The sequence below is a fragment of the Larimichthys crocea genome, chromosome XVII (genome assembly GCF_000972845.2).
Source record: "Larimichthys crocea isolate SSNF chromosome XVII, L_crocea_2.0, whole genome shotgun sequence".
Lineage (NCBI taxonomy): Eukaryota > Metazoa > Chordata > Actinopteri > Sciaenidae > Larimichthys > Larimichthys crocea.
In genome coordinates this window covers 4,841,123-4,852,345 of record NC_040027.1, presented here as the reverse complement: position 1 = coordinate 4,852,345, position 11,223 = coordinate 4,841,123, and the positions used below count along the sequence as shown (strand labels likewise).

Here is an 11,223-nt window from a genome sequence, read left to right as displayed (position 1 = left end):
AGGACGCTGCCCACCTTCGTTCAGAGCTGTGGTGAACCAGGACACCTGAACACACCTGTGTGGGTGCCCTTTATTTTTTTTAAAACACTTCTCATTCTCATATTTATTACTTTCATAATAATAATTTCATAATATTTTCTGTCAGTTGCTTCTAAATATCATCTTTAGACCTCGTTAACTTCCATGATTCATTTTGGAAAAGTGAGTTTGTACTGTTCAGGTGTTCATTGTTCATGAAATGGACTAAAGTCTCACTGGATGTTAACGACTCAGAGCTGGTGGTGACTTGTGGTAGTGTACTATGAACACTTGGGTTTACAAATTGGCCCAGAGCACCTGAACACATCGCACTCTCCTCATTAGATGGTCTCCTTTACGGTTGCTGCTGGTTCATGTGGAGGCTTCACCCCTCAGCTGCTCCTCCTCTTCATCACTGAGTTTTCTCTTTACTTTGAATTTTCTTCATCACAGCGTCATCAAGCAGATGTTTATTTATATCGTTAGACGGTTTTTAATCTCGTCCTTCAGAGGAAAAAGTACTGGTTTGAGCTCCAGGAGAAACTGTCCAATCAGAGTTGGGGATCGGATTTTGTAAACAAAGCTGCCATCTGATTGGCTGATTATCCCGACCTGCTCTGACACAGTTTTATTTCATCGTTGTGGTTTGTTTGTTTTAATTTAATTTTTTAACTGAAGGGATTTGTATCGCGGCTCCTGATTGATCACAAAATCAAATCTTTATTTTTCTTTTCACCCACGCTACAACTTACTGTGTAACTAAAGACTTTTTGTTTGTTTGTGTAATGCATGATTAATACAATAAAAGTATTTTTTCTAGTCTTCCAAAAAATGGGGAAAAAAAAAAAGTTCTGATCAGTTTGCGAGTTTTGATGAGTTTTGTAAGTTTTTTTTTTTTTTTTTTGATTTACAAACTATGAAACAGCAGATTTTAAAGATTGTACCACATAGCAGAATACAACTGTATATAAAATGTCTATAATAACTATTAAATGGTGTACCTGTACAGAGGCTGCTGCTCCGCTGATCATTCTGTACCAACACGCTGATGGTTTGATTGCAGTTCATTCAAAAGGAAATATACCATCAAAATAAAAGTTGGGACAAAGTTCGACCCCTTTCAGGAAAAGATTCTGTAGATTTTTACCAAAGTCAGTCATAAAATTTTAAATGACCTCACAACACACTGAAAACACTCCACAATGGTTTATTCCTTTATTCATTCTGTTTCTTGGAAAACACTTGATAGTGTTACTTCATTATTGAGCCATTAGTGCTGCATATTTAACTTTTGACGGGGGTTGCAGGTAGACTTTGTTTTGCAGGTCAGATTTATGTGATTTCATTTACAGAATATGGCAGAAATGTAATATTGGTATGTTTTCATTTGCGTTTAATCACCTGGTTCTTCTACATGCTTTAAAGGAATGTTGAGATCAGGGGTATTCATTTGGTTGCAATCTGCAATTTCACCACTAGATGCCACTAAATCCTACACACTGTACCCTTTTAAAGGGATACAAGTCAAAAAGATTTGGAGATCTGAAGTCAGTGCTGCCACCAGAAGAACTCCTGTGTGTTTTGTTTTGACTAAAACGTTCAAAGCAAATCATGTTTTGGGGGTTTAGTTTTTTCTGAACTGTGGAGTTTGCAAATGTTGATTTGTGCTGGATGTTTTTTACTATTAAACCGTACTTTATCGTGAAAAAAGTTTTGGTTCTTCCTGTAACAAACTTCACAAGCAGCTCGGTAACCAAAACATCCTAATGATAGCTGTGATGCATTCAGGAGCATGTAACAGTTTGTGTTTGTCCTTTTTATTGTTTCAACATATATGTGAGGACATTTTGGGATTTGGCAGCTGTGCAACCTCCATTAGCTGATGAAGACCCTCAGATGTGGTTGAAAGCTGCTGCTGAAGTTCACCTTGAGTTTATATTCATGAAATCGGGGAGTTTGTTCTAATGTTTTATCAAAGATTATCCAGTGTTTTGTATCAGAGCTGCAGGAACAGCTTTACAAATAGTGTTTGACAGTGTGAACAGCCTCGATGACAGTGTGGCGTCTGTTGGTGTCCGGTGGGTTTGTGGCATACGGGGCCTGGTACACAGCGAGCAGAGCATGGGGCCCGTCAAAGGCGTCGTCGCTGACCATCATGCCGTCCAGGCGTTGGCGCAGCAGCAGCCTCAGCTGCTGGTTCTCTCGGATCAGATCACCTTTGTGTTTCTTTAGAGCTTCTCGCCGCAACATCGCATCGTTGATGGACCGCATCACCTGCTGCAGCTCCGGAATCTCCGACCCCTCCTACAGACAGAGACCCAGAGGTTGAATAATTTTCCAAATAACCAAATAAGTCAACTGAGAACCAACTCTTATTTACAATGATGACCTGAATGAAGTCCAACCTGTCAGTTTGTTTCCAACCTGACTGATCATTGACTGGTCGGATTTCCAGATCTCTGATATCAACTTACTGATCCGGATCAGTAACAACACATTAACACTAACTTTTCAAAGTGGTTGCCAAAAGCGAAAATTTGTAATGAAAATGTGACATCAAAGACAAAAACATCATCAGGCCCAACAACTTAATAAGTAATAAAACATCAAAGAATTAAAATAAAGAATAGATTAAAAAGTAATTAAGAGTCTGACCGAAGCGTTGCCAGTTCACACCACTGCAACTTTTCCTTACAACCCTCATGTTTCATGGTTTCATGTGGTTCAATTGTAAATCTTTGGTCTGAGTTAGCACTAGAGGTTTCCTTGAGCCTAATTACAGGGGCCTCCAAACGTTCTCTTTGGTACTTTTTGGAGGTTACAGGTAAAAGTTTTCATGAATCCATTTCCTTTTTTCTGGGTTGTGGTTGCAGCAGGTTTAGCAGGGTGTTCCAGACATCCTTCTGTGGGATCCTGAGGCGTTCCCAGGCAAGATGGGTTCATAGTCCCTCCAGTGAGTTCTGGGTCTGCCCTTGGGTCTCCTGCCAGTTGGACTTGTCTCCAAAGGAAGGCACCCCGGAGGATCCTAATCAAATGTCTGAACCGCCTCAGCTAGCCGCAACCTTGGGCTCTACGTTAAGCTCCTCACCCTTTACTCTAAGACTAAGTCCAGACACACATGAGGAAACTTATTTTGGCTGCTTATATCCACGATTTCATTGTTTTGGTCACTACCAGAAGCTTGACCACAGGTGAGGGTTGGAATGGGAGCAGTTAGTCGGTCAGTCGAAAAGAAAAAGAACCTACCTTTGCTGGTTCCTCTGTCTCCAGTCCAGTTCTCTCGTGTCGGTCTTCCTTTGTAGAGAACAATGTTGCTGAGACACTTTGCTGCTTGCTCTCCAGCTTCTGACACATTTCAGTGACACGCAAAACTTTCTCGCCCTGGAGTGAAAACACAGAGTGAACACAAGGGAGAACACAGCTGTGAACAGTGAACCAACGGGTGTAAGATGGTTCACCTTGGCGATAACTGCCCGCAGTTTCTTGGCAGCGTTGTCGCTCTGGACGCTGAGGTTCGTGAGCTGCTTCCTTGACGCTGTTTGAGCCCGAGCGAGCTGTTCTCGAAGCTTACGAATCTCTTGGTTCACCTGGTCTCTGGCAGCTATCAGATCTTGTTCTGCCGACTGGTTTTCTGTCTTATTGTAGTTCAGCCTTTGCCTCAGCTCAATGACAGAATCCTGAGAGAGGGAGGTAACCAGATGGAGGAGTCAGCGTCCTGCTCTTGTTTCTGTGGATGTTTGTTTAGTTCAGAGACTTTTCACATGAACATCATTTACAACCAGAAGTCAGGAAAACCCAATCAGAACTATCAATGTCTGATTGCAGAAAATAATCTTTGAAGGGACAAAGAGGGAGCCCAGAATCTACGGATACTTCCTCCTCCTGTGTCATAGAAACACCATTCCACTTTTTGTGGGCACAGCATTCACCTTCAGTAATCTATGCTTTATGAAAATCACATTAAGTACACTTCCACTGACCTGCAGCTGCTGCATCTTCTTCATGTCTTCGTTGGTCCTCTGAATCAACTTCTGGTTTCTTAACATCATCTCCTCGAGCTTTTTTGTTTCCTGGCTGCAGAGCTGCATGGCCTCCTGGTTCTGGATCATCTTCTCCTTCAGTTTCTCCTCATCACTCATCACAGCTCTCTTCTGTCCTCGTAGAGGGGAGACAGGCGACAAATCAGGACAACTGCATATCTGACTAAAGAAGATGAGAGCGACCTGGTTCTGTGAGATACCCTTTCGATGAGAGCGCTCTCATATGATGCGATGCTTTCACTGTACAGTCTGTGGATTTCATCCATCACTTTTTTGTGCTGCTGCTCCAGCGTGAACGTCACATCCTCCGAATGAGCTTGCTTCTGCTGAGTGTTCGTCAACATCTGCTTCCTGAAATACAAAACCCAGATCACACCAGAGAGACAGAGGGATGATCCCTGATGGTTTGGGTGACACGTGACTTTCTACTTGTACTTGTCTTGTAGAGTACTGAGTATTTGAGTTCTACATTAAAGTCATAATTTGAGTTATTTGAAGTGAGGTACTGATGCACAGTCAGGGTGCTGAAAACACAGGAGTTGCTGGTCCACCACTGCCCACCAAAGTCACATAATAACAAATGAACCAATCAAGGCAGCGGTGGACCAGAAAATCCTGTGATCTGCGAGGTAAAATGATGGTCTTACTGCAAGGTATAGCGTGCACTCAATTTAATATTGATATTTTTAGTTTTGTCTTTGTCTTACCTGTCAGAGTCGAACCTGAAGCTGATGTGCTGCATGCAGTCCTCCCACTGCTGCTGCAGAAACATCAGCCGTTTGTCCTGCTGAGCCCACAGACGCTCCAAGTGCTGCAGGTGAACACGGCGCACCTGGGCCGACTGACGCTCCGCATCCAGCAGGTCACGTTCCAGATTCTGCAACACAACACAAACAGGGAGTGACACACCGAGTGTCAAACATGTTGACTTATCAGTGTGAAGAGTGTCGGTTCACCTTGATGACGCTGTCCAGGCTGTCCAGGTGCCTCTCAAATGTCTGACTGAGCACCGTGATGTCTTGGCGCAGCTCAGCCGCACGAGTCTGACGGAAAATGGCCCTCCAGCCGTCGTTCAGCTTCAGCAAGTTCAGCGCAGTGTTCCTCTCTTCCCTCTGTAACTTGTCCTGATTTCAAACAGACAACACATTCAGGGGGTTAATCCTTGAAATCAGTTCAGTCCTAAATCTGTTTTAATTCAATAGTTGATCTGATTTAATGAGCAGAGATTAAAAAGAAACTGTCAAACATGAAAGAAATTAGAAAATATTAGGCAACGTAAGTCAAAGCAGCTGATGTGTCAGTTAAAGTATAAGCCACAGGTTCCCAACCGGGAGGTCATAACACCCACTAGGGGTCACCAAAAATTCACAGAAGGTCTATCTCTCAGCTTTTCATTCATTTCTGTGCAGAAGTAAATATGTCTTTTCAAAGTTTCAAAGGTGTAAATTTAAATAAATGTGACAGGATAAGATCTGAAGAAGTACAGGAGGTAGTTGTTAAAATTTGAAGCCCTGACAGTTGTTATGTCAGTTGAGCTGAAAGTCAAAGCCGTCATTTTAAGTAAGCGTCACCTTCAGAAACAACGCGAGGATCTCTTCTTTCTTCTTGGCCATCTCTTCCTCAGCCTGAGCTCTCTGCTGCAGGTACAACAGTCTCTCCTCCTCTGTCTTTCCACCACCTTTTCCTCCTCCACCTTTCCTTGCTTTCTTTGGCATGATCCCTCCTCCTCCTCTTCCTCTTTTTCACTCTGCTGCTGCTTTGTTTGATATCTGACTGCAAAACACACCAATAAAAATCAGAACTTAGTTGTTTCATTTCAATGTTAATACGTTACTAAAAATAAAAAGTGTTCAGACTGTTTCATAACTAATGAAAACTAAAAGAGAAAACATGGACTGCACACACATCAGACCAAAAACTAATTCTGAACTCAGTCCCACATCAAGTTTGAATTCTTATGTCTTTTTCTTTATGAGTACATGTTCAAACATGTCACATCATCATTAAATTGTGTCATGTGTTCTGTTTTCATGTCTGCAGGTCTGTGTATAAAAATCAGTAAATTTGCAACTATTTTGATCATTTACAGTTTGAGGTCAGAAATTCTCTGAGTCTGTGATGTCAGGGTGTTAAATGTTTTCTGTCTCAGTGAACTGAATCTATCTGGTCAAACAAAACAAGACGTCATCTTTCACTCTGAACTCGTGATGGCCGATCAAATAAATAGACTTCAAAAAGTCTTAAAATTCATTGAATTGTATACGTCTGTGTTTAGAAAATTATATATATATATATATATAGATATATAGATATATATATATATAGATAATAACACGACCAGTCAAAAGTAAAAAAAAAAAGGTTTGGTTACCCAAAACTGAAAAATAATGTACATTTCAGAATTATACAGAAAGGCCATTTTCAGGGAAGACAAAGTGGGTCAATATCCTCTGATGAACCACCCATAGGAGGGGTCACAGAGGGCGTGTGCGGAGAGAGTCGGGCGGCAGTCGGAGGCGGGGACCCTGGCGGTCCGACCCCTGGCTGCAGAAGCTGGCTCTGGGGACGTGGAACGTCACCTCTCTGGCGGGGAAGGAGCCTGAGCTGGTGCGCAAGGTCGAGAGGTACTGGCTAGATATAGTCGGGCTCGCTTCGACACACAGCGTGGGCTCCGGAACCAGTTTCCTTAAGAGGGGTTGGACGCTCTACCACTCTGGAGTTGCCCCCGGCGAGAGGCGCAGAGCGGGGGTGGGAATGCTTGTTTCCCCCCGGCTTGGCACCTGTACGTTGAGGTTCACTCCAGTAGACGAGAGGGTAGCCTCCCTTCACCTTCGGGTGGGGGACAGGTCCTGACTGTCGTCTGTGCCTATGCACCGAACGGCAGTTCAGAGTACCCATCCTTTTTGGGGTCTTTAGAGGGGGTGCTGGAGAGCGCTCCCTCTGGGGACTCCCTCGTCCTCCTGGGGGACTTCAATGCTCACGTGGGCAGCGACAGTGAGACCTGGAGGGGCGTGATTGGGAGGAACGGCCCCCCTGATCTGAACCCGAGCGGTGTTCTGTTATTGGACTTCTGTGCCCGTCATGGACTGTCCATAAACAACACCATGTTGAAACATAAGGGTGTCCATATGTGCACTTGGCACCAGGACGCCCTTGGCCACAGTTCGATGATCGACTTTGTGGTTGTGTTGTCGGACTTGCGGCGGTGAAGAGAGGGGTGGAGCTGTCATCTGATCACCACCTGGTGGTGAGTTGGCTCCGATGGTGGGGGAGGATGGCAGTCAGACCTGGCAGGCCCAAACGTTCTGTGCGGGTTTGCTGGGAACGTCTGGCTGAATCTCCGGTCAGAAAGAGCTTCAACTCGCACCTCCGGGAGAGCTTCACCCACGTCCTGGGGAGGCGGGGGCATTGAGTCCGAGTAGACCTTGTTCCGTGCCTCCATTGTCGAGGCAGCTGACCAGAGCTGTGGCCGTAAGGTGGTCGGTGCCTGCCGTGGCGGCGGCCCCCAAACCTGCTGGTGGACACCGGCGGTGAGGGATGCCATCAAGCGGAAGAAGGAGTCCTACAGAACCTTTTTGGCCTGTGGGACTCCTGAAGCAGCTGACGGGTATCGACGTGCCAAGCGGAGCACGGCCTCGACGTTTGCGGAGGCAATAACTCGGGCGTGGGAGGAGTTTGGTGAGGCCATGGAGACTTTCAAACGGCTTCGAGGAGGTTCTGGACCAACATCCGGCGACTCAGGCGGTGGAAGCAGTGCACTGTCAACACTGTGTTCAGTGGGGGGTCGTGGGGTGGGGTCGTGGAACTGTGGACCAGCTCTATACACTTAGCGCGGTCCTGGAGGGTGCATGGGAGTTCGCCCAACCAGTCTACATGTGCTTTGTGTTCGACCGTGTCCCTTGGGGAGTCCTGTAGGGGGTGCTCCGGGAGTATGGGGTTCCGGACCCACTAATACGGGCTATCCGGTCCCTGTACTCCCGGTGCCAGAGCTTGGTCCGCATTGCCGACAGCAAGTCGGATTGTTGCCAGTGGGAGTTGGACTCTGCCAGGGTTGCCCTTTGTCACCGGTTCTGTTCATAACTTTTATGGACAGAATTTTTAGGCAGGGTGTTGAGGGGTTGCGGTTCGGTGGCCTCAGGATTGGGTCGCTGCTTTTTGCGGATGATCTGGTCCTGTTGGCTTCATCGGAGTGTGACCTTTAGCTCTCTCTGGAGCGGTTCGCAGCCGAGTGTGAAGCGACTGGGATGAGAATCAGCCATGGCCATGGTCCTCAGCCCGAAAAGGGTGAAGTGCAACCTCCGGGTCGGGGATGAGATCCTGCCTCAAGTAGAGGAGGTCAAGTATCTCTGGGTCTTGTTCACGAGTGAGGAAAGGATGGAGCGGGAGATTGACCGGCGGATTGGTGCAGCTTCTGCAATGATGCGGACTCTGCACCGGTCCCTCATGGTGAAGAAGGAGCTGAGCCGAAAGGCGAAGCTCTCGATTTACTAGTTGGTCTACGTTCTTACCCTCACCTATGGTCACGAGCTTTGGGTAGTGACCGAAAAAGAGAATCGCGAATACAAGTGGCCGAAATACGCTTCCTTCGCAGGGTGGCTGGGCTCTCCCTTAGAGATTTAAAAGGGGTTGAAAAGCTCGGCCATCCACAAGAAGCTAAGAGTAGAACCGCTGCTCCTCCGCATCGAGAGGAACCAGCTGAGGTGGCTCGGGCATCTAGTGAGGATGCCTCCTGGACGCCTCCCTGGTGATGTGTTCTGGGCACATCCCTCTGGGAGGTGGCCTTGGGGAAGACCCAGGACACGCTGGAGGGACTATGTCTCTCGGCTGGCCTGGGAACGCCTTGGGGTCCCCCTGGAAGAGCTGGACGAAGTGGCCGGGGAGAGGGAAGTCTGGGCTTCCCTGCTGAAGCTGCTGCCCCCGCGACCCGGCAACGGATAAGTGGGAGAAGACGAAGACAAAGACAAAGTGGGTTAACAATTTAAAGCTGTTCTGCAGCAATGAAGGTTGAATCAGGCTTGAAAGCTGGTGCTACTAATTCCTACAGGTGTTCCAACTTTTCTTGATTACTTATAATCCCCTCTGTCTGCATAAAAGCAGTGTTGGAACACACTGTGGTACCAGACCCTCATGAGCATCAGGTGAACAGTACTGTACTGCAGAAAGTAGTGTGTTGCTAAATGGCAAGAAAAAGGCAATTAACAATGGACGAGAGACAGACCATCATAACACTTAAAAATCTAGGTCTTTCCTACAGAGAAATTGCAAAGAAATTCAAGGTGTCAGTAAGTACAGTTTCCACAGTGTGTGACATCAACTGTCAAACATGGAGGAGGAAGTGTGATGGTCTGGGGCTGTTTTGCTGGATCCAGGGTCGGTGACTTGTACAGAGTGAGCGGCACCCTGAACCAAAACGGCTGCCACAGCATTCTGCAGCACCATGCAATACCCTCTGGTATGCGCCTAGTTGGTCAGAGGTTCATCCTACAGCAAGATAATGACCCAAAAAAGTCCAAGCTATACCAAAACTACCTCAGGAAAAAAGAACAAGATGGTCAGCTTGAAAACATGGAGTGGCCAGCAGAGTCTCCAGACTTAAACCCCATCAAGCTGGTTTGGGATGAACTGGACAGAAGAGTTAAAGCCAAGCAAACGTACAAGTGCCACACATTTATGAGAACTTCGGCAACAGACTTGGGAAGAACTTGAAGAATATTTGATTTCTATTGTAGAAAGAATGCCACGAGTGTGTTCAGCTGTTATATCTGCCAGAGATGGCTACTTTGATGAGTCAAAAGTTTAGAATACATTTTGGTCTATAAATTGATTCTATGATTTCTTTTTCAACTCAAATTGCTTATTTGTTCTATCCTTTCATTTCAGAGTGCAATGACACAATGAACTGAATAATCTTCAGTAAAAAACTAAGAGAAAAAATGTGGTGTTCTAAAACTTCTGACCAGTTGTGTGTGTGTGTGTGTGTGTGTGTGTGTGTGTGTGTGTGTTGTGTGTATATATATAATATATATATATATAGATATATATATATATATATTATAATATATATATATATATATATGATCTGCATACATAATCATGTTAGTTAATAACTGGATGATGTTTCATGTCTCATGTCTCATTGTTTAATTTAAACTCTTCTCTCATTACAACAGTCTGTTTAATAAAGATAAAGATCCATCCACCGTGAGCTAAAGTCAATGTTTATAAAGTGAAGTTTAACGATTGTAACTCACCTGTGAGGAAAGAACTTGTCATCTGTCGGCAGCAAAGGTGCTGTGTTTGTGCTCCGTCTCCATAGCAACAACCCTTAGAGACGATCCGCCATGTTGGACCGAACCAACTTTAAAGGGGGGACACTTCAGGTGAAACTAACAGATATCACCGTGATATTAAGATATTAAGTTATTTCTGTATTACAAGTTTAAAGCTGAACTATGCAAATTAGGCACGCTTCAATCTTCATAAATTTCCACAGCAGAAATGTGAACTTTGGATAAAAATGTTGTTGACATATTAGAGTCGAAGGTTTTTACAGAGGGGAACTTTGGATATCTGTTTTCATCACTCCATTAATCATAAAACGTTGTCAACAGCCATAAAAACTCCTTTTACAAAAAAATGACATTTTGACACACTACAGGTGAACATAGTTAACATTTGAACTCTGATTACTCCCATTTTTATTATGGAAATGAAGCAATACTTTAATTTTATGACAAAATCTACTTTAGACAAAATCTACAGACAAAGTGAAGTCAAATAAACAGGAATATGGATTGGGAATCATATGACAAAAACAATATTTTTATGTATAACCAATATAAAATGGAGCCTGTGAGCAAATGTGGCCAACAATGTAATTAATTAATTTGCATAATGAAGAAATAGCAAAAACTGCACATTACATGAAAGTGGGTTTCATGTGGGTTTCTTAGATTTTAACTAGTTAGTAACCAGGAATACCAGTAACTATTAACTAGTAGGTATCGTCTTCATTTGTATTAAGCTCTTCTTTGTGTAACCTTCTTTTATTTTGTCAAAAAATCAGTGTGATGTCAAGTCTGTTTAATGCATTCATATGTAAACTTGTTTGTCATTGTTTTTACAACAGATTTAAACAAAATTATAATTTTTTTTTCTTTCAAAA

The 11,223-nt window shown here is 44.4% G+C and overlaps 1 protein-coding gene across 1 annotated transcript; it reads right to left on the bottom strand.

The window, feature by feature from the left end:
* Positions 1–904: 904 nt before the first annotated feature.
* On the bottom strand, positions 905–5,789 carry LOC104933625 (dynein regulatory complex subunit 2). The gene is made up of 8 exons (XM_010749126.3): positions 5,630–5,789; positions 5,015–5,182; positions 4,766–4,935; positions 4,259–4,409; positions 3,999–4,169; positions 3,477–3,695; positions 3,265–3,399; positions 905–2,322 (listed from the first exon to the last, which is right to left on the bottom strand). Exons 1-8 carry the CDS (start codon positions 5,771–5,773, stop codon positions 2,035–2,037), a joined length of 1,446 nt encoding a protein of 481 aa, XP_010747428.1. The 5' UTR covers positions 5,774–5,789; the 3' UTR covers positions 905–2,034.
* Positions 5,790–11,223: the final 5,434 nt, after the last annotated feature.